At 41.8% G+C, this 24620-nt stretch overlaps 1 protein-coding gene and 1 long non-coding RNA gene across 2 annotated transcripts; both read left to right on the top strand.

Annotated features, from left to right (window-relative positions):
- The first annotated feature begins 8389 nt into the window (after nt 1-8389).
- On the top strand, nt 8390-9433 carry LOC123158348 (BTB/POZ and MATH domain-containing protein 1-like). The gene has a single exon (XM_044576379.1). It carries the CDS (start codon nt 8390-8392, stop codon nt 9431-9433), a length of 1044 nt encoding a protein of 347 aa, XP_044432314.1.
- A 10775-nt stretch (nt 9434-20208) lies between these two features.
- Nucleotides 20209-20918, top strand: LOC123160392 (uncharacterized). The gene is made up of 2 exons (XR_006480152.1): nt 20209-20272; nt 20544-20918. It is a non-coding gene; the product is annotated as an uncharacterized lncRNA (long non-coding RNA).
- Nucleotides 20919-24620: the final 3702 nt, after the last annotated feature.

Genomic DNA, 24620 nt, shown 5'->3' with positions numbered 1-24620 from the left:
CGGAGCTAGAGGAGCCAGTAGGTCTTTGTGACTTGCCAGCAATTGACCCTCCTAATACTAAGAGAAAGAAGGGAAGGGCAATAAAGAATTTTTCTGAGTGGATAGAGAAAGAGCCTCCAGTGAATTGGTCTTTGCTGCATGACACACATGGAGCTAGGTATGGCCACATGACAACCAATCTTGCAGAGGTGTATAATTTCGTGCTGAGAGGGAATAGAGCATTGCCACTCACAGCTATTGTGGAGGCTGTATTCCATGGCACTTTGAGATATTTCAGAGAAAGGCACAAGTTAGCAAAGAAGCATATTGAAGATAATCAGAACACACCTTATTGTAGCAGTGTCATGGAATACATGGCAAAGAAGATAGAGAAAGCAAAGAAGCACACTGTCAGACTCATAGGGAATCAAGAAAGGAGGTATGAGGTTCAGCTTCCTACCGATGGTTTTGGTTCTGGACATGAGGTGAAGACACACGAGGTAAAAATTGGAACGGAATTTTATCCAATGTGTGAGTGTACATGCAACAAACCGAAGTTGTTGCACCTTCCTTTCTCTCATGTGTTGGTTGCCTGTTGCCAGATTGAGTTGGATGATATCTCCTTCGTGTCCCCATACTATTTAAAAGAAGCTGGTGGAGCAACCAGACAATGTTTGTTATGCGCGGCTTATGGGCATAGGATGAAATATTGTCCCGACCTGAACAAAGATGGTGCTTCCACATCGACAACTGCGACAATAGGAGCAAGAGGCAGACGTGGTCATGGCAGTCGAGGCCGAAGGGGCGGACGAGGAAGAAATAACTCACAAGCTATATAATGTGTCGTAGTGGGTTTTAATTTGTAATATGCCAGGACTATGTTTTAATTCGTAATATGTCAGGACTATGTTTTAATATGTAATATGTCAGGACTATGTTTTAATATGTAATATGTCAGCACTATGTTTTGATATGTAATATGTCGTGCTATGTTTTATTTGCACCTGAGATTTGTTGTTTGAATTGCAGATATGTCTTCGTATCCGTTGCTTAATGGTAACATCGATAGAAAGCACCGGGGCGCCCTTATGGAAGCGGGCAACAAGTTAGACGTGTTGGTCACTCGTACCCCAAAGACTAACTGGATGATACACGATTCATGGGTTGATAGGTATGTGTGCATTTAATGGAGTCCATATAATGACTTACTATGTTTGACATACTTTTCATAGCCGCTAACAATCTCTTTATTTTGTAGGTTAAGTTGGGCTGGACTTCTACCCTTGGCACGACTGGTTGAGGGTACATTGGATGAGTGGATTGATGGTCCGGACTTAGATGAGGCGGGTGCACCATTGCAGTTACACAAGAGGCAAGTGAAACGTTTCTCTAACGACAAGTCACTCCTTACCTGCTTAGTAGATAGATGGAGACCAGATACACATACATTTCACTTTCCCTGGGGAGAGATGGCGCCTACTTTATAGGATGTGTCTTACTTGTTGGGATTACCTGTGGCCTGTGCTGCCATAGGTCCCTTAGAGGCAGAATCTGGTTGGCAAGCAGCAATGCAGACCCGTTTTTTGGCTGCGGTCCCGACTGCTAGGGCCATAGACAACGATCCTCACGGACCTCTCTTTAGATGGTTGAGCTAGTTTCAGGTAACCATCATGGCCACTTAAACAAATGTTGTTTTTTTAGTTGCCCGGTGTTCATACAATCATTACGTTTCTATGTAGATTGTCTCGTTAGGATATCCTGATGTTCAGTTGTCGGAGGCACAAATTGACCGATCCCTAGAGGCATATATTCTTTGGCTGTTCGGCAAGATGATGTTTACGGAGAACCACGTGACCACTGTCGATGCACGACTCATCGGTATTGCACGAGAGATAGCTGACGCACGTTGCCCTGCGGATATTCTATAGAGGAGTTTTGTTTCTGCTGTGTTAGCGGCTACGTACAGAGGCCTGTGCAAAGCTTGCTTGTTGAAGTCTAGAAAATCTAGTCTTGTTGGATGTCCATTATTGTTGCAGTTCTGGTCATACGAGAGATTCCCTATTGGACGACCCTATGTCTACGTTGATAAACCTTTTGGTTTGGAGGACTTAGCTGGGGCTTATGTGCCTGCTATCGACGACTTGCCTACTATGGTATCTGTTTGGGCACGGCGAGATGTACTTTTATATTAAGTAACAATTAATTCAATTACTTCTTACCATTCAATAGTATTACTAATGCTTATTTGTTGTCATGCACATAGCCAGGTTAGGGGATGCTACCCGTCCTTCATGGCGCAGTTTGATAGTTTGCACGAGGATCAAGTTATCTGGGAGCCATACTCGCCTCAGGCTATATCATTGAGGTACCTAGTTGGGATTTCTGGATTGTGCACTAGAGATCGGCACTTTTGGATGACCAAGGCCAAGTTTGTGTTCGACGTGACGGTTGAGGAGATGGCTCTTCATAGGGTGATAAGACAGTTCGGTCTATATCAAGAGCCTCAGATTCCAGATATTCCACACTTGCCAGAACACGTGCACAAGTAAGTACTAATACTATTTTAGTTGTCAGCTCTACATTCATAATATACCTAATCATGTATCGCGCATGTCAATCTCAGGGACAGTCGCCTAGGAGGAAACAAGTCCATGGATTATTGGCTTAAGAGCATTACCCCTTACGTTGACGAATGGACTACCATTGCGACAAATATCTGGGGTGAGGTTTGGCCCTTTAACTGGGAAATGTTCGGGTTGTATCTGCAATGTTACCGTCATACAACGAGGATCTACTTGGTTCCATTAGCTGCTCCTGATCAGATCGAAGCCCCTCTCACCAGCGATATGTACCCAACTGCCTCTATTGTGGGAAGCAGACACCACGCGGTACGTGCCTAGATTCTCATATGTTAAGTCTTTTGTTAACCTGGACATATTCGCTTGGTTATCTATTCATGGTGTATATCATACAACGAGGATATAATTGGTTAACTCTTTGTGTACAGGGTGACTTGACAATACAAGCGCGAGAGGATGTTTCCGCCTTTATGCAGCGCTTTCAGAGGGGAGAAAATATCCCACCGCGAGAGAGCGTCTCATGGTTGAGGTGTCTTGATGACAAGCTACGTGGAATTTACACAACTATTACGTGTAGACGGTCTTCGGATGTTGCACTTCCTCCTCCAGCACATCGTCGGCCACATCCCTCTGTACAGCATTCAGAACCACGGCCCTCTGTGCACCGTTCATAACCACGACCCTCTGTGCACCGTGCAGAACCTCATCCTTCATAGCCAGGGAGCTCTTCCTGGCATGAGCCACCTCCTTCACAGCCAGGGAGCTCTTCCTGGCATGAGCCACCTCCTTCACAGCCAAAGAGCTCTTCCTGGCATCAGCCACCTCCTTCACAGCTAGGGAGCGCTTACTGGCATCAACAGATGGAACTAGGTAACACTACTCACTACATTCTTTTCAACAGTGTACTAATCGTTCCTGCATTCTCAGCAGTCACTGATACTTAGTGGTGGTGCTTCGTTCATGCATTTGTATCAATTTTACATGTTTTACTTGACCGCAGGCGGCAACCAGTCACAACCGTTCATGCATTTAGTGCAGTCACCGATGCTTAGTGGTGGAGCTTCGTACTTTGAGGGCGACGGCGAGGATGATGACCAAGCTACAAACATTTTTGACTTCTCGCAGACAGTGTTTCACACTCCACCACCGCCACCGACACGGGAGACACAAACCGTGAGAGACGAGGTTAACTATGGTCATGGTTATCGCGAGCCTCATCCAACGCCTCAGCGCTTATCGCCTTCCGGTCCTCTCCCGAGGAAGACCCAGACTCGTCGTCGGTCCCCGCAGTGATATGCTTATCTATCTATGTATGAGTCATTATCTATGTTAGTTTCAGACTGTTCGCAGTTGTGAGTCAGTATTTATGTATGAGACATGCTTCATGTATGTGTTACTATCGCACTTGCTTCTATCTGATCAGGAGACATATGTTGTTTTACGTATGCGAGAGACATATTAGTATTAATTCTCATTCTTATTCCAGTTACATTTCCAAAGAGACTACAACCGATAATTAAGATACAAATACATCTGAATTAAACGGTGCGGCTGAACTTGTGCAATACATCTTACATACTACAAAATGAAATTCAGATAGAACATAATGCCCTACAATAATATAGTAAAAACTAATAATGCAAGTACATCTGAATGAAATGGTACAACCGGAATACATCTTACATACTACATGAAGTCATCATCATCATCCTCCGCTGATGCAGCCCTCTTGCCCTTCGACGATGCGGTCCTTTTGCCATCCGTCGATGCAGAACTATTGCCCTTCGAGGATGCAGAACTCTTGCCCTTGGACGATGAAGAACTCTTGCCCTTCGACGATGCAGAACCCGGAAGCGGTGGCATGAAGATATCATCTTTGTCCTCGCTCTCCTCAATCCATAAAGATGGATTATTTGCTGAAATCCTTCTAAAAGTTTCACTCTTCGGCACCACCACCTTCTTCCACCTTCCATGCAACCTAAGAAGTTCTTTACGTACCTCCTCATAGGTCCTTTCAGGACACCCAGACCTACGTAATTGGTGAGCCAACTCATTCATTATGATGTCACTACCGGTGAGTTCGTCCCATGGAACTATCCTATTGTCCATCCTGAAATCGGTAACTAGACTCAGAAGAGTCCTGCTCATCCCAGGGTGAAAACTACGACGAATGGATAATGGGACATCTCGACTACACTAAACTGGAATGCTTATCCACCTCCGCCTGAAGGGGGGGTTTATAGATAGAGAGGAGAAAATGGCGGGAAAGAATGACTGCGGTATGGCGGGAAAGGGTTGGCGGGAACATAAGGCGGGAATGGGTTGGCGGGAAACGGGTGGCGGGAACATATGGCGGGAAGGGGTTGGCGGGAAACGGGTGGCGGGAAAATACATTTCAGCCTAATGTATGAGCCATGCAACTTCGGCCTACACGAGACCAGAAAGGACTTTTCGGCCTACACTTGACCAAAAAGTTCCTTTTCGGCCAGGTCCCCACCATTTCGGCCAAGGGGAGGCTGAAAAGGCTACTTCGGCCTAGTGGTGGCCGAAAAGTCTCATTTCAGCTAGCTCTGTTACTTTTGATTTTTATCCAAATCACGCTATAGTTTCCGAAAATGCTATAAAATATGTCATAGTTTTGAAAAAAAATCTAGTAAATGGCTATATAGGCTATCAGTGGAGATCGAGGGTATGTGGTACAAATATTGAGGAATAAGTACTTACGCATTAAGACATTGGCCCAGGTTACAGCCAGACCTACAGACTCACCTTTTTGGAAAGGGTTAATGAAGACAAATGTCACTGTCTTCCAACGGGTGAAGTTCATCGTAGGTAAAGGTACCACTAATAGATTCTGGGAGGATACATGGCTAAGGGAAATGCCTCTAACTCTACAATATCCATCCCTATATAATATTGTGCAACGAAAGGAAGATTGTCTCGCCACAGTATTAAATTCGGTACCGCTTAATATCCAATTTAGAAGATCCCTAGTGGGGGAACGTTGGAGCGACTGGTTGCACCTTGTTCGCAGGTTGGTGGAAGTTCAACTATCGGACCATGAGGATACGATTCATTGGAAGTTAGTTGTGAACGAGATCTTTTCAGTGAAATCTATGTATCTGGACTTAATTGACTTCGGGCCACTGTCTAAATCATTACACGAAGATTAAAATTCCGCTCCGAATTAAGATTTTCATGTGGTTCATTCATAAAGGAGTCATATTGACCGAAGATAACTTGCTAAAAAAGTTGGATCGGTATCTCCTGATGTTGTTTTTATGATCACAACGAAATGATTAAACACCTCTTTCTTGATTGTCCACTTGTAAAATTATTATGGCGCTCAATTCATATAGCTTTTAACATACACCCCCCAACGAGCATAAACACGTTATTTGGGACGTGACTCGATGGAGTGGACGTATATACAGCGAAACATATTTGATAGGGAAAAGGTTCATTTTAAACCCGGAATTCGTAGAGCCTCGACGAAACAAACCCTCAAGTCAAAATCCCGGTCGATTGCACCCTGAAGTATGCAATCCCGGTCTAAATTGAACCCTGGCGTCGTTTGGCAAACCAGGATTGCCGACGTGTCATAGGATGGCCGGGATTGGTGGTGCCATTTCGCACTGTTCCTGTTGGGCCGGCCCGCTTAAGTATTTTTTTTTTCCTTCTTTAAAACGTGCAGTTTTTTTATTCTTTAAAACTGCAAAAATAAGCACATAGGGTGACTTGAACACGTGACCTCCTGTAGTTGGTCAACGGACGTAACCACAAGGACAGGCCCATCTTTATGATCGGTATCTCCCTTTTTCTTCTTTCTTTTTTTTCTGTTCTTTTTATTTTTATTTTCGTTTTTCAAAATTTTTTCTTAAATTCGTGGTCATCTTAGTAAGAAATACCAAACGAAAAAAACCTCGTGAAGCAAATTTGCAAAAGGAAAAAAAGGTCACGAATTTAAAAGGTTCATTTTTAAAAAAAGAAGTTCATAAATTTTCAAAAGAAAAGTTTATGGATTTTGGAAAAAAATGTAAATAGAAAAGAGTTCGTGGATTTGAAGAAAGTTCACGGATTCAAAAAAGTCTACGAGTTTTGTATAAAGATTCACGAATTGAAAACAGTTTCATGCATTAGATAAAAAAGGAAAAAAAACTTTATAAGAAGCTTCCACGAACAAAAAGTTCAACGAATTTGAAAAAATGTTAATCTACTTGAAAAGTTCATCAAATTTGGAAAAGGTTCATCGCTTTGAAAAAATTCACGAATTCAAAAGTTCCGTTAAAATGTTCACGAAAACAAAAAAAGTTCATAAACTCGAGAAAAGTTCACGAAATTGAAAAAGTAATAAAACACAAGAAAACCGACCAGAACAAAGAAACCACACAAGCTGGAATCTAGCACACAAAAAATATCGTTACTAAAAGAAGAATAAAATAATGCAAGGTTGTTCCTGATGGTTAGCGCGCTCGTACATTGCCTGTGAGGTGCGGGGTTCGACACTTCACGGAGCATATTTTTTGTGAAAGGTTTTGCAGAAAAACGTAAAAAAAAAGGTATGATGGCCGGCCCAGTGCGGATGCGGCGTGTGCGCCCGTTTACAAGAATCAAAGAAACGGGCGCTTAAGACGCTTCTGGGCCCTCGACTCAAAAAAAAAAGATGCTCCTGCGCCCACTGCTACATCAGCATTTTTATCCCTCAAACAATGTCAGGGTTAGATTTAGACCGAGATTACATAGTTCAGGGTGCAATCGACCGGGATTTTGACTTGATGGTTTATTTCGCCGAACCTCTACGAGTTCAGGGTTTAGAATGGACTTTTTCCATTTGGATAGGGATATGTGCACTACTTTGCGCGATATGGAATACTAGAAATGATTTGATTTTTAATGGGGCAAACTTCACGATTTTTTTGCGGGTTATCTACAGACCTACAGCGTGGATCCCTATGTAGTCATTACTCACTTATGTGGAATCCAGGGAGCTTTTGTTTATTGGGTGCAAACGTTGGGAGATGGTAGCACGGGCTATTTTTCGCCAATTTGGATGGCAAGCGGATAATAGGCTAGATGTATAGGCATCGTAGCCTGCTCTGTTTCGTCAGATGTGGCATCATTTTTATGTTTTCTTTCGTTTCGCACTTGGATTATGGGCCTCTCGTGACCCTAAGACTTTGATACTACTCTATTTTAATAAGATGGCTGCATATGCATCGGTTGATGCAGAGGCCATGTGTTTTCCTCCTTTTCCAAAAAAATATATGTCAATTATTTCACCTAGTTTCAGAAAATATTTAACATATGCTTTAGTTGATTGGGACAATGAAATTTAAATTAGTTTGAAATGTATCCAACATTGGTCTTGTTTTTCAAAGTTTTATCGCCAGTAATTCAAAAGCGTACCGAATAACAGATTTTTGGTTTAAAAGAATGAATCATCTAAATTATATTAAAAAAAGGCATGGATTTTGATTGGGGACAGGGAGAGAGAATGGGAGAACTATGCATGCAACTATCATTGTGGGAGAGTAACATTTTTCTCAAACCACAAGTCGCGATATTATTCCAACAGGCAACAGCTAGCATGTGGACCACAGCCACGACGACGCCTCGAGAAGGCTAGAAGGGTTGGTCATGGTGATTGTTGGTATTCTGTATTGATTGATGTAGATTGAGTTTCCAACTTCCAACGTCCAGTAGCATGGATGCTAGCTACCCATGCATGCTGACCACTCTACCCGTGGAGTCCCTGCCTCTTTAGTTTTACTCCTGCTGTATAAATCGTACCGCCATGGGGTATTCTCACATCCTCACTCTCCACCACCGCCATGGCTAATGCCTGCACAGACCTCACTGATGCCGTGCGCTCTGTGCAGCAGCTCAAGATCAATGGCTTTTGCGCCACGTCGGCCATGTCTACCGACTATTCCATCAAATCCAGATGGAACGTCGATGGCTATGAGTGGGAAATCCGTATTTATCCAGCATCGGGAACGTTCTCGGTGGCAGTAGAGCTTGCCTTTCTCAGCGAACCCCGTACGCCCGTTGTGAGGGCAAATCTAAGCTGTCGACTGGTTGATCCGAGAGGCGTTGCTGAACCATCTGAAAGAACGACTAACTCAGGAGCATTCTGGCGCCCCAAAGGTCGCTTCTCTACAGTTTTTGTTAATCTTGGGCAGAGACGTGATCTAGTGGCATCGAGTTACCTCAAGGATGATACTCTGATTGTGGAATGCACAATAACGGTGCTCAAGGAACTACCAGCGCCAACCATCTCAGTTAAACCAGGGCCGTACATGCCACCGTCCAACTTGCACGAGCACTTTGGTGAACTTCTACGAAGCAGAGCCGGTTCCGATGTTGAATTTCTCGTGTCCGGCGAGTCGTTCGCCGCGCACAAGCTCGTGCTGTCGGCGAGGTCCCCGGTTTTCATGGCCAAGTTCTTCGGGAACATGAAGGAGGCGTGCTCGCGGAGCGTGGAGATCAAGGACATGGAGTCGGACGTTTTCAGGGCGCTGCTTGGATTTATCTACACCGACGCCGTGCCTGAACTTGATCAGGAGCTGGAGGCCGTGCCAACGATGGCTCAGCATCTACTTGCAGCAGCTGACAGGTACGGGCTGGACAGGCTCAAGGTGATCTGCGCGGGCAAGCTCTCTGGCGGCATCACGGTCGACACGGCAGCGACGACTTTGGCTTTGGCTGAGCAGCTCAATTGCTCGCACCTCAAGGCCAAGTGCGTCGAGTTCATTACCAGCACTCCTGCTATCCTTGACGCTGTGGTGGCATCGGAGGGGTATAAGCATCTGGAGGAGAGTTGCCCTTCAGCCCTTACTAGCATTGTCATCTCCATGCGTGCCACATGGAACTGAAGCGTGGCTAGGTGCTCAAATTCCAATTTAATCTATGCGTTCTGGTATTTCTCCACCTTAATTATTTGCATGACTTGTAAAACTTTTGTTTATCTTTTCCCTAATTATCAACTATTGTCCAACTTCTATTCAAAATGTTTGTGATTGCCGACATGACTTTTTGCACTCATTATTTTGGCATATAAGGCAGCTGCTTCAATAGTATTCCTACTCCTTGAATTGGAAAAGAATCAAGGAGAATTGAGCGTTTTTGACACACTAGTGTCAAAAATATTATGGGGCTGATGGAGTACAGTATAAAAATGACTTCTGCAAATATGGGTTGGTTGTTCAAAATCAGTCAATGTACTGCCTTCATCTGGGTATGTAAGGCCGCACCTCAAATTGTCCGATACCAAGTCATGAGTGCGGCAACAGGAGCAAATTTCAGCATTCGAATTTGGCAACGCTACACGTACAATTTCCCTCTGCAAATTTTTTTTGGAATGCTAAAAAAAATCTGCAATAGGCATCTGTCAATTGTAATAATCGGTTCGCCAACCCTGCTGTTTACTCCGTCCTTTGCACATATTCGTCGACCACATTGGCATGTGCAGCAACATGATCGATTTCCCATCCATTTTCAGAAAAATGTTCTATGCCGAGCATCTACAGTGCTCGGTGAAGGCAGATATGCACCCAGCATATGGTTTTTAGAGTGTAACACTCGGTATATATCGCTGGCCAGCATAGCAGGGTATGTTAAGTGTCACTTCACGGGTGCTCAGCAACCCTTATGCTGAATACAAAATCGTGGCAATCAACACAACAAATCAGCATTACGGCTAGTAGATGGAAACGGCAACGCCACGTGGCACCCATAGTATGCCGAGTACGAATACATGATTAACATTTTTTCAAATGAAAACTTGGAACATTTTATACGAAATGTTAAACATTTTCAAATAGATGTTCAATAATTTTGCAATAGTACAAAACATTTTATTATACTATACAAACTTTGTTTTGCATTATATAAACATTTTTTAAAATGTCACAAATATTTGTTTTGTAACCTGTAAACATTTTAGAAGGTCACATGCATTTTTTGAATGGTGCGGTATGTTTTTTTCACTTAAACATTTCTTTATTTACATTAAATAACCATTCTAAAACAATGTTGAACATTTTTAAATGTCACAAACATTTTTAAATGGTGCAATTTTTTAGAAAAAATTGAGCGAACATTTTTTAAATTTGATAATTTTTAAAAGCCACAATAAATTCTTTAAAACGCATGAGTATTTTTAATGTCATGAACTTTTTTTCAATACTCTTAATGTTATAAAAGGTGCACAAACATTTTTTAACATTGCATGAAACATTTTTTGAACGTGCAATGAACTTTTAAAATTTTAAATATATTTCTTCCCATTTTATAAATAATAATAAATTTAATAAAGCAAAAAGAGAAAAAAGAAGATTGGGCTCCTCCGCAAGCCGGCTCATTAAGGAAGCACTTGAGGCGACGAGGGTCTTCTGTCTCGCACGAAGCGAGGCAAAGCACTACCTTCTATGCGCAACTCACACAACCCCATATCCTCACCCATGCCCAAGGACAAAGGGCTACCTCCATTGCCCCCTTTTGACCTGGTTGTGCAGGAGAATTAGCGTCAAATAGATTTATTTATTTATATTCACTGGGGGTTCCCCTGAAAATATTTCTCAAAGTGGCCATAATATAAGAGATTGATCAAGTTTATAATGGAAACCAGATCAAAAACCTGAACGAGTTGACCTTATTTACAACGGAAATCATGCCGAAACCCTTACAAATAACATGTGTAAAAGAAGAAGAGAAAACTAAAATGTATGCCCAGAAGGCATGACCTGGCTAGCAGACAGAATGATCATCAGCACGAAAGATACAAGTACATGTGGGGTGTTGTGAGAGATCAAATACCAAGACTTTGCAAACATCCTAACTCACCGTACCGACGTGCGTACCAGACCCCATGGCGTAACATAGGAGCATCCACAATCAATAAGTGCCATAGTTGAACACGAACCTTGACTCACAATCAACGACTGCCGTAGCTGAATATGAATCTTGACTGGGAGCTCCACCATGGGAATTCGAAACGATTAGCATTTTAGGGGGGGGGGGGGGGGGGATCTTGCGCCATCATTGAATAAATATTAACCAAGACAACATCAAGTGCACGAAACTCGTCGCAACCCAACGGTAGATAAGAAAGGCTCTTGAACATGCATAACAATGGGGACAACACACGAGACGATGGGTAGGGATTGATGGATGGTTGCCTATGGCTTGCAGATAACGCCTACATGGGCCCTAAAGATTAACCAGGATATATTGTTTATATGGGGCCATGGCCCATCTATAATTCAACAATATGAGCTTTGATTAAGAAAAATAAACCAGTCATCATCTGGTTGGTAGGATTTCTTTGGTAGGTGCATGCTCTCTCATGTGAGCTTTGTGTTCACGGTCTACCCTTTATGTTTGTAGCGTCACGACTCACCACGTTGATATCTCTAATCATTTGTAACACATTTTTTGAGAGGTCATTTTTAATACATTGCCATTTGCCCCAGGACCTTCACTTTATTGCCGTGGATGATACATATATGTTGCCATAAATAAAATACACAACCAATGGGAACCAAAAGAATGGATTGAACCAAAAAAAATCACATGATTATTGAAGAAATCCACACACCACCAGGGGCAAAGGTTCTTAGTTGGATGACCTTGACGCCGGTTGTGGTAATCCGGATCGATCTGCTCGGGCAGTGCGGTGAGGCGGCCGGTGAAGGAGGAGCAGTGGCCGACGCCGATGGAGTGCACGCGCGGACAGAATGATCAAGTATGTTCAACTTTTATTAAAGTTTCGTGATTAGAGATGTGCATTTTTTGTTATTATTTTGGCATATAAGACTCCGATTATATATTCGGTACTAAAAAATCAGGCATAAAGAATATCAATATCAAAATGACTTGGAAAATATGATTTGTTGTTAAATAGCAGTCAATTATTACTCCCTTCATCTGGCTATGTACTCCCACACTAAGTCATCAGCGAACATAAGAGCATGCTTGGATACGTTTTAGTCCCATGACTAAAAGTAGTGGGACTAAAACTTGCTAGTCTCACCCATGCTTGGATCCAAGTACTAAAGAGACTAAAATCTAGTTATTGAGCATTTATTATCCTCCAAACCCTCCAATCCAGAACTAACGAGAAGAATTAAATGAGGAGAGAGAGAGCTAATACATATTTTAGTAGGTTTCCCATGACTAAAAGATTTTAGCCTCAAGACTAGTCCTAGCCTCTCTTTAGTCAGGGGTGCTTGGAACTTTAGCCTCTAAAAGAGACTATTTTTAGTCAGACTAAAAATAGTCCCTTGTATCCAAGCACCCTCTAAGGATTCACTTTGGGCAAAGCAAAGCGGGGCAATCTCCCTGTACAGTTTTTTTGTTGAGCTCTGAAAAGCCTCGAAATAAGAGTCTGTTAATTGCGATAATCTGCATGCTTCCCTTCTTTTAGGGTCATAAATGCTTTTGCTGGATCAAGGTTGATGCACAACACTTTATTGGGAACACAATGAAGTATATCAACTCCATTGCTGTTATGATAAGTAGCCAAATTAACGTTTTTAAACTAGCCTAGTTAGATAATGAACTCAATTTTTTATTGAACACGCAGACAAGGGGTTACCCTGCCAAATATTTGTTTTACCATCCGCATCATTTTTCATCAAAGCATCCAAAGGAATGACAATCAATCAAAAACATCCCAAAGCACTTCAACATTAGTCGTTCCAAAGTATAAATCAAAATAGTTCCTAATTTTTTTAACATGAGAATGATGAAGAATTTCATGTGAGGAGATAATTTGTTCTATAATTTTTCCAAATTTATAATGACATTCTCATTAACAATAATTTGATTTTCAACAAAAGGTTCCATCCTCAAAGTCATGGTTTTGATGATCCATTTATAAATACATATAAGAAGGCAAATAGGTCTGAGTTGTTCAATTTTATTAGCCTGTAAATTGAAGGAAGAGATGTAATGACTCAATAATTGAGTCTGTAGGCATCAAGGGAAGCAACATGAAAGCAATCAACAATAAACATGCTATCATGTTGAACTATATCCCAACATTGTTGGAAAATTCTCAGGACCAGGGGCTATGTTAGAGTTCACGTAAACTAAGGTAGTTTTAACTTCATCAACAGAAATAGCTCTGGCCAAGAGTGAATCACCGTCACGGGACAGTTGCTCGGCATGATCACGAAAGAGATATGGAAGATGCTGCAGGAGCAGGGCGGAATATATTTTTGTCACTAGCATATTTTCAATAATTTTCAGTCACATAGTAACATCATCACCATCATTTAAGTGAAATTATTATAAATTTTTCCTTATTCTATGATTAGCGTCTCCCTGGAAGAAAGAGCTGTTCTGATCACCTTTGAGAAGCCACCTCTCACGTGATCTTATGTAACCAATAGATTTTCTCTTCAACAAGCATTTTGTAAATCCCAATATTGATATCAATCTCCCTACCATAAGGTCACAAGGGGGAAAGCACCACATTCTTCTAGATATCGCGAGGCGATTAGACGCTCTTTTAAATCATTCATTTTTCTCAAATTTCAAAGAAATTTACAAGCCCGACCTTTACAACTGATTCTAAATCGATGTCGACAATGTCAGCATAATTAGTAGAGTAGACATGTTTCGCCCCAATATTCTTGACAGCCGGGAGAAAAGCCCCGTTCTTTCCAAGTTAGGCACATTTCTTCTACTTACTATGACATTTGCATATCTCTTGGAATATAAGGGATTTTGGCCCATATAAAAAGATATTCCTAGATAAATCTCAAAGGCCCATTTTGAATTGTTTGCATATGCAAAGTTTAATCCTACATTCCTAGTGGTGGTGGGAAGAGACTAGTATATAAGGGTTTTCCACTCGCATCCCACCAGAGGATTGTGAACATATGAGAGCAATGAGCACCCACTCACACAACCACTACTAGGGAAAAGCCTACCAGTAGCGCGGGTACGCGTGGTACTACTAGCTCGCTATACCTAACAGGTTGTAGTACCGCAGGTGCCACCCGCACTACTACTACGTATGTTAGTAGTAACGCGGGTGCCACTCATGCTACTACTAATTATCTGTAGCACGTGTCTGTGACCCACGCTACTACTATTAATTTCAAAAACAAAAACAAAATTCTTGATCCCATGTGTGTTGTCCATGCATGGCGGGAATGGTTCGATCCAGCGATGATAGGGGTCACCAAAGGTGCGGACAGACAGTGGCAAGCCAGATCTGGCAGCGGCCGGTGGAGAGGACCGGATCCAGGGCAGAGCAAGGTGGTGGTGTGGGACTCCTCGTCGCGGCCAAGGCAGAGCTCCCGGTCACCCATGGTGAAGACCTGCATGGTTATGGAGATGGGAGGGTGAGTCAAACAAGAGGGGAGAAGGAAAAGGAGAAACGAGAGAGAGAGAGAGAGAGAGAGAGAGAGAGAGAGAGAGAGAGAGAGAGAGAGAGAGAGAGAGAGAGAGAGAGAGAGGAATGAGATGGAGGGAGCACCGAGGCTAGTCGCCGGTGGTGAGGTCCTCCGATGTGGTGGCATGGAGGTGCGGGGGGAGACCGGCGAGCTCCTAGAGGCCAGCGGCGACCTCGTTGGGCGCCATGGAGGAGGAGGTGTGAATCGGAAGGAGCGCCATGGGAGAGCCTACAGAGAGAGGGAGGAAGGGAAGGGAGATAGGAGGGATTCCAGAGAGGAGATGGGTATTTCAGGGCCATTAAAAAACCGTATACTTAGTAGCAGCGCGGGGTTTATACCCCTCACTACTACTATGACCTATCCGAGGGGCACAGCGGAGACCACTTAGTAGCAGCGTGGGTTTATAGCCCGCGCTAATACTATCAACTTAGTAGTAGTTAGGGTTTCATACCCTTCGCTACTACTATGGACTGTACCGAGGAGATCACTTAGTAGTAGCGTGGGTTTATAGCCTGCCCTACTACTATCAACTCAGTAGTAGCGAGGTTTTTATACCCTCGCTGCTACTAATTAGCAGTAGCGCGGCCCATATGCTCCTCGGTACTGCTAAGCATCTATCTATAAGGTATTTTTTTAGTAGTAACTGGCCACATAATGACGTTATTTTTCATGAATGATACGGGTTTAGACTAATGCAAAGTGTGTGCTTCAATTTTCCCACGCAATGACCAAAATTAAATACTTCAATAACACATAATGGACATTTTAAGTCAATATGGTAACAAATGATTCAATTCAATTCATTCAGGTCATGGGCTTGTTACCAATCTGATAATAATTAGCCATACCCGGGTGGCTTCATAAGTTCCTCCTGGTGCGCACACCTCTGCCATTGTCACTTTTCTTCTGTTGTGCGTGGCTTGCTTATCCCAACAACCAGGGTTGGCCCATAGGCCGAGGAGCCGAGCAAAATGGCCGAGCACTCTGGGCCCAGGAAGCGAGGCCTCCAAGTACAAATTATACTGGTCAATACTATATAACTATTAATTAAATTTCAAACATTATTAAAGTGCATAAAATAGAACCTTAGTTTGAAGGAGCGCAAGTTCATACCACATGCTAATAATTTATATCACGTGGAGGCAAATCAATCTGACTGGCGTCATTGAGTTTAGATATGCTACTCTTTTCACGATGCATGTCTTAGTATCGCAATGAAATTTATGATAATTATAATTCATTGGTTAAACCAGTCCACAATTTTTATTTGAGAAACAGGTAGATCTCTTTTGGACCAAATTAATCCAAGTGAATCTAGACGAGCATGTCTGATAATTGAATCATATGGAAAATTATAATCAAGAACATATTTGGTACTTCGACGACTATTACTGAACCCAACTTGTATGTAAAATTTGATATGACCTAGAAGTTTCTATGGATATGGTTGTCTAATATACAGTATAAACCACTATTAAAATATTTATGATTTACAAATCTCTACCATGGTATTTAATAATATTAAAAGATATATGGACACACACATAAATATGCAAATATATGTATATACACTATATAATTTATGCCATATTAGAAAATTAATTCAAATGATTTTTTAAATAATTTTTGATACACCTTCCAATTTTAATTTTGCATAAAAAAATTTAATGATGTAAATTACAACTGTATACGAATAATATAACTATTATTCGGAAACATTGTTATATGGCTAAGTAACAGAAAATTATATGTTAAAATTGTTACATGGTAGTGCACTTAGTTAAAATAAGTATAAATGTTTAGTATAAATAATAATAAAAAATTACATCGCCCAGGGCCAAAAAATGGTTTGAAGCGGCTCTCTTGCTGACAACCATATGTGAGAACAAGTCTATGCAACAAAACCTCTTGCAAATCAACACAGTAGGAAGGCGATAATGTTTTTAGAGAACATCTAAGAAAGTAGAATTGCTAGAATCTAACCCCTACTTCTTTTATGATAATGGAAGAATTGGTTACATCACCTTCATCCACGTGGCTATGAATAAGAACGTTTCTGTCATTCATAATAAGATATATGTTGTCTTCATATTGTTGATACCCAAACTGATAATTACCATGTATGCAAATAAAACTAATGTTTTTTCATTTATTTTGGAGAAAAAAGTGAAATTTGAAAGACTAAATTTATGATAGATAACGAAATGTTATTGGTGTTTTGAGAATTTTAGTCATATTTTAATCAACTTCAAAAAACATTTGCCACATATGTCAATTATTTTACTGAGTTTCATGCAATATATAACGTGTGCGACGCAATTTCAATTAGTTCAAAATGTAACCATCATTTGTGTTGTTAAAAGTTTTATCTCGATGAATTCAAAAGCATTAAAAATAATGAAATTTTAATTTTGAAGATATAAAAAGTGTAGCCTGGTGCACGCAGCTCCCGCTTGCGCAGGGTCTAGGGAAGTGTCCGACCGCTTTGAGCTTCAAAGATATGAATCATCTAAAAATAAAAGGCATGGATTTTGATTGGTGACTACTAGGTGAGAGATAATGTGAGAAAAACACATGCAAATCGAGAAGCATTAACATGCGCATCAAGAGCGCATCCTCGCGGTGTCCACGTCGGATCGCTAGAGACAAAAAAAAGATCACTGGGAGAGCCGATTGGGCAAAGACTAAAATAACACCTCCCTCTGCTTTTTCTCACGAAGCAAACCCCAATCTCCATCTCTGCACGCAAATACTCCTCTGCCTCGCCGCTGCCGCCGCCATTGCCGCACCCCATCTCCATCCCATTGCAGCAACACACTGCCAGCCTACCTCGTCTCCCCTCCGCCGGTGCGGTACTAGCCGCCCCCACCGAGCCCTAGCAGCAGGAGGAGTTGTGAACATCGCAGATCAAGGGAGTGGTGGATGATTTAGGTCACGAGAGGCGAGGAGATTGGGGATGGGGGCGGTGGAAGGAGCAGGTCATCATGAGGGTGGCGTGGACCCGCTCGTCCCTCTTCCTCGGTCGATCGCGGCGTCTCCCGCTCGGGCTCATGCGCCCACGGTGGCAGCGGCTGCAGAGAAGGGCGAAGGGATCCCGCTCTCTCCTCTTGCGTGATGCGTCGCCTCTGCTCCTCCCATCCCTCGCTGCCATCTCCCGGCCTATGGCTTCCTCGGGGCGCCATCGACTCGATCTGTCATACCTAGGTCGCCGGCACAGCGGCTGTCCATGGTCATGTCTGGAGGTCGTCTTGGGCACAGGGATGCAGTGTGATTTGAGGATGAAGAATAACTGGTAAGGTCTTCTCACAATGTTTGGATAATTTTTTATTTCCAGTCCATGCTCCTTATAACAATTATTTGTTCATCTTGTAGAAGTTCAAATATATACCTTAGGACAATCTGGTGGAACAAAAAAGAAATTTCATATTTATTCGAGACAAATAGAGATTACCTGGTAATGTATATGACAACCCCTTATTTTCTGTAAAATGTTAGCGCAAATGACCAATGTGGTGTGAATTCCACTACTGCAGATATCTTGTTGATGGCACTATTTTTTGTCGCTATGAAAACATGGATTATTATCACACTATGGTTCCTATTGGCGCCTATTGCTCGGAAGTATGAGGTCGGACCTTTATATTTAAGTAACTCCTTAGTTTGCTTCTCTGGAAAAATAATTATTATTAGCATTATCAGACAAGGGAATAATACCTAATACTGAGGTACATGTAGCATTGGGCCAGTTTGAACATACATACCAATTTCTGTCTTGTCCAAGACAGGGGAATAAATACCTGTACTTTGCTTGGAAAATAGAGTTTGAACATACATACCAATTTCTGTCTTGTCCAAGACAGGGGAATAAATACCTGTACTTTGCTTGGAAAATAGAAACCGAGGTTTACTACCTATTCCATGTATAAACCTATAATTTTACGACTCAGCCACATAACTCAAGTGCATGTAATCTTTCGGCAAATTTTTATGCCTGATGTATAGATTCTCTGTGTAGCAACGGTGCCACAGTTTCCATAGTACAATTAGCAAGCCTCACAATGTTCTATTTGGTGCTAGATTTCTGATTATTGACAGATATTTTTGTATACTGTCTGCCTAGATACTTGCGACGGGTTTCTTGATCATACTTTTTAGTCTTGGAAGAAGACAACAAGGTGATGTTAGGTATCTTATCTAGCTTTTCAGTATGTGATGTTGTGTTGTTTAGGGTGAAAAGTTGGCTTTCATAGTTCAGAACAAATAAAGCCTAGGAACATAATGGTCTTCAATGCCATTGGAATAGTTTTATTCTTACAATATTCATATTTGTTTGTACTCAGTGGTTTCAATTGTTGGAAAAAGGGGGGATGGATAGGGAAGAACAAAGGATGTCATATACTCTCTTTGGATTTAAGGCTACCATTTTTTTGTTATTGAGTAGTGATACTACATAGAATCCTATTTATTGCATTATAGTGTGTGTTCTTATGTTGTGTCTCCTTAATATAAAATGTATGTCATATTAGTATTGTGATGATCGTGAATTCAGGAAGAGAACTTGTCACCTGTACCTTTGGAATATTTACATGTCCAGCACTCATTTTATTATCTATTATATTAGGGGGCAGGCTATATATCCTTTAGATTTGTCGACCCATGAAATAAGTAGCATAACCATCATTCTATCAGTGTAAATAGTATTGTGAGGTAGTTTAGTGGTCAACAAGGATTGTATAAGGATGGAAAACACACATTTAAGACAGTGTTCTTATTTTGTATTCTTCCTTAGCAAGCACTTCTTCTTGATCCTTCTCTGTTCTATTTCTCCCCCTTGTCATGATAATATCTTGAGTCATCTTTGCAAGAGCTACTAACAAAAAGTTGAACATCTTAACAGGCTCGTATACCCAAAGTGGAAACTTGTTCCAGTAAACAAGTTCTCTAAGTTGAATATCTATGCAGTTCTGATTCTGAATGAGCATTTCCGAATGTATTAATTAATCACTTCCGAATCCTTCACAAACACCACACTGTAACCCTTGAGGTCATGTTAACGTTACTTCTTCATACTGGATCTAAACTTTTGGCTTTAAACTTCAATAGATATTTATTCTTCATACATGCCCATCTCATTTTACGTGTACGGAGGCTAACCACTATTTTTGTACTGTAATTCTGAATTGCAGGTCCATACTTGTGCTCTGTAAATGGTCACTCCATCAAAGTTAACATTATCGTGGTCATCATTGAGAAGCCGAACGGTACCACCAAAATATAAAGTGAAGAGACCCACTTATCCAGAACAAGGTAGATCATCATGCTGTCATACCATACATCAAATGGTATGCCGCAAATACAATCGCCAATCTTAGAGAACTCAACGAACGGTAAGGAGATTGGCTTGTATGGACTCGCCATTCGCCCTCTCAGTACACAATCACCAATCTAAGTTGTTCGAATAAGAACTACTTCTTAGTTTCCATGTTCTGTTATAATGGTCCCTGTTTTTTTATTTCCAAATCTGCAGATTTTAATTATGAATCTAATTCAGATTTGTTCCATGTTTTTTTGCTTGCAGTAAAAATCTTACTAGAGGCAACTGGATATAGGAAACAAAGTGAACTACCAGTTTTCTGTTGAACAATCACTACTCTGGTTTTATTGTGACGTGTACCTAAATTTATTCTTAGAGAAAACTTGACATGCAGACTGCATGTTCTTATGTATTGTTTCAGTAACAATGATTGCATAGTAATTCAGTTATAACTATGTAACAGAAGATGGCAGGAACAATGGTACAAATTCAAGTATGTACATGCCAAAGTTGATAGGTTTAACTCTAGGCATTGCATTACTATGTCATGTTGTACTATTCTTTAAAGAATTTGTAGGGGGTACTAGAAAATATGACTCGATGAGGGATGCATTGATTTAAAAAAACGGCCTGAAAGTATTGAGTTTAGTAAAATATTGTATAGCCTTCTCCTAGAAGTTTGATACACTTTTCAAGAAAACAAGCTTTTTTTAATCATTAATCTATAACTTTTCTCATATTTGAACAACAGTGTTATTTGAGTTTGGTTACAAAAAGTGGCATGTTAAAAACTTAAAATAGGTGGCTTGATGCAACTTTTGCAAAGTTTGTCAAAAGAAACGCAATGACGGTGCATTTCATTCTCATATGTGTTCTTTTTACAGTCCAATGCATCCTTTGGAATGGGACTTGAGCAGGCATGGTTTCCCTCTACATCCAGCGTCCACATGGGCAAATCGACAGATCTCACTATGGTGGTGTATCATAAAGCTCCCCAAGCAATTCAATTGGATATTTCTAGGGATCAATTCCGGGAAATCACATAGGTACCCTCAGTTTATCTCATTTTGCGGTTATTTGAATGACTATGTATTGTTGTATTGTCGTGCTCCGCGGGTTTGGCGTTGGCCGCCAACAACGACGAGGCTGGCGGCTCGGGTGCGGGCGTCGTCAACCTTGATCGGTGTCCTGTTTTTTCTTTGGTTTTTAGTTTTTGTTATGATCAGTGTCCTGTTTTTTCTTTTATAAATTGCAATGAATGACCGAAGCTCGACGAAGATGTCCTAATCTCATTGTATTTGAGTGTCATTTATTTAGCTCTTCCAAAATTTATAGTGTGGCTTCTTGTAACATGCCATTTTCATGTGTTTATCAAGATTGCAAAAAAGCAACTGGAATGAGCGACTGCCAACTTGGCACCGCCCCAACTTCCTTTGAGGAGGCGCCACAAGGTGGCGCCCCAACCCCTAGTGTCCTTCCAACAGCTGCGCGTGAGCCACAGCCACGACAACTCCCCGAGAAGGCTAGAACAGTTGGTCATGGTGACTGTTGGTACTACCCGAGGAGTCAAGACCTTCACTTTACCCGAGTTTCCAACTTCCAATGTATGCATCCATAGATATGCACTAGAGGTTGCCGGGCGCTTCGCCCGCCGTTCTTCGCTCATGGTATTAACTTTTTTTCCTTACCATGTCATTGCAATCAATTTTGTCATCTTGAATCTATCTATGTTGACTTGGATTTTAAGTATGTTTTGACAATACTTTGGGGCTGTTTGGTTTGCGCCGCCGCCCGCCCTGCCAATCGCGGGCATGCCAAATAATTGGTGCAGAATTTGCCAACCCACGCCTTGCCAAAATTTTGGCTGGGAATTGAACTAGGACCGCTGTGGAGACGTGGGCTTACCAAAAAGTTGGCCTCCATCCAAACGAGCAACCAATGCTGAGTCAACCACCAAATTTTTGGCACGGCATCTCAAGGCCACGATCCAAACAGCCCCTTTCTTTTCAGTCATATATCATGTTGGACGATTGTTTAAAATTGTATTTGTTTTGAGAGGAGAGTGGAGTTGATTGATGCGTAGTTGTGGCGTTCTTCACATTTCATCGTCGGTGTCAGCTGGTGGTGCTTGTGTGATCCCCTCAGAGCTCTTATTCCACACTGAGACCATGGAATTTGCTGCTATAGTACTCATATGGGCCAGCCAATGAAGCACGCCGGACTGGTGGGTGCCCACACCCGGCAGGCGTCCTGGTTGGGACTTCAAGTCTTAGATGTTATGTTTGGCTGCGAGGTCCGTTTGTTATTAGGCCCATACTGTCAGCGCCCCTACATCAACTGGATAGGGATAGCGATAGATGTTGCTTAGTTGGTGGCTTTAGGCTTATTGTTGTATAACTCTGTAAGGTCTTGTGGCAATAATTAATAAAATGGCCGTATGCATCGTCCAGATGCAGAGGCCGGGGGTCGTCCTCCTTTTCTAAAAAAAAAAAACTCAGTTCGGCTCCTACTCCTCGCTTAGCTTTTTTCCGCTCGCTAGATTGCTAGCTTAGGCAAAACCGGCTACCATATTTCTATTTCAATATTTTGCTAAATAAAAAATGTTTACAATTTTTTTAATGTATTTTACAAATTTTTGCGCATAAAAAGCATATTTCTTTAAATGTATTTTAGAGAATGTTTCGCATTAAAAACCATATTTTTAGGAAAATCATAAATATTAGAAATATTAATGAATTTTAAACTATGTTCGTGAATTTGAAAAAAAGAATGCAAATTTAGAAAAAAAACATGTTCATGAACTTAAAAAACATTCATGAATTGAAAAATGTTGGTGGATTTTAGAAGTGCGAACAAATAGAAACATTTAAGAAGACGCGTCGTGTCGGTGTTATTTTAGAACTGACTTGGTATATGAAGGGAGGTATGAGGTAGATACAGGGATCTCTTGTTCATCTTCTCAGGAAAGATAAAACAGATGCACACATAATATAAAGTGTCGCATAATATAAAGTGTCACGTCTCTAGCCGGTTGGTTTAGTATTTATCCCGTCCAAAGTTTGACCGCTGCAATCCCACGACCTCCTACTATTGGGGAACATGGTAATTTCAAAAAAATTCCTACGCACATGCAAGATCATGGTGATGCATAGCAACGAGAGGGGAGAGTGTATCTTCATACCCTTGAAGATCGCTAAGCGGAAGCGTTTATCAACGCGGTTGATGTAGTCGTACGCCTTCACGATCCGCCCCGATCAAGTACCGAATGTACGGCACCTCCGCGTTCAGCACACGTTCAGCTCGATGACGTCCTCGCCTTCTCGATCCAGCAAGACGGGCGAAGTAGTAGATGGGTTCCGACAGCACGACAGCGTGGTGACGGTGTTGGTGAAGAACAATCCCAGCAAGGCTTCACCTAAGCATTACGAAAACTATGACGGAGGATAAACTAGAGGGGACGGGGTTGCCGGCACACGGCTTGGTGTTTCTTGATGTGTCTTTGGTGCTAGCCCTGCCCCTCTATTTATATGTTGAGCCTTGGGGTCGAAACTTGGAGTAAAAGCCTCCACAAAGTCGGTTTCACCCAAAAGGCAAGAGTCCTTCTCGGACTCCAGGGCCAGACACCAGGGTTCCCGACGTCTGGACCCAGACGCCAGGGACCCTAGAGTCTGGCCCCTGGACTCCGCAAAACTTCATTTTGCGCTTTCCAAAAACCTTGTGGGCTTTCCCCCTTGGCCGAAATAACGTGTTCTCGTACCCAAACATTTCGGGAAACATCCGGAACCCCTTCCGGTGAATTTCGGAACTCTTCCGGAGACCAAACAACATTATCCCATATATTAAACTTTATCTCCGGACCATTCCGGAGTTCCTCGTCATGCCCATGATCTTATCCGGGACTCCGAACAACATTCGGTCACCAACATACATAACTCATATAATATTATATCGTCAACGAACGTTAAGCGTGCGAACCCTACGGGTTCGAGAACTATGTAGACATGTCCGAGACATTTCTGTGGTCAATAACCAATAGCAGAATCTGGATGCCCATATTGGCTCCTACATATTCTACGAAGATCTTTATCGGTCAAACCGCATAACAACATACGTTGTTCCCTTTGTCAGCGGTATGTTACTTGCCCGAGATTCGATCGTCGGTATCTCAATACCTAGTTCAATCTCGTTACCGGCAAGTCACTTTACTCGTTATGTAATGCATCATCCCGCAACTAACTCATTAGCTACATTTGCTTTCAAGGCTTATAGTGATGTGCATTACCGAGAGGGCCCAGAGATACCTCTCCGACAATCGGAGTGACAAATCCTAATCTCGAAATA

Source organism: Triticum aestivum, chromosome 7B (genome assembly GCF_018294505.1).
Source record: "Triticum aestivum cultivar Chinese Spring chromosome 7B, IWGSC CS RefSeq v2.1, whole genome shotgun sequence".
NCBI classification, from domain to species: Eukaryota; Viridiplantae; Streptophyta; class Magnoliopsida; order Poales; family Poaceae; genus Triticum; species Triticum aestivum.
Note: the sequence above shows the minus strand (reverse complement) of the source record. Positions and strands in the feature narration are given on the sequence as shown.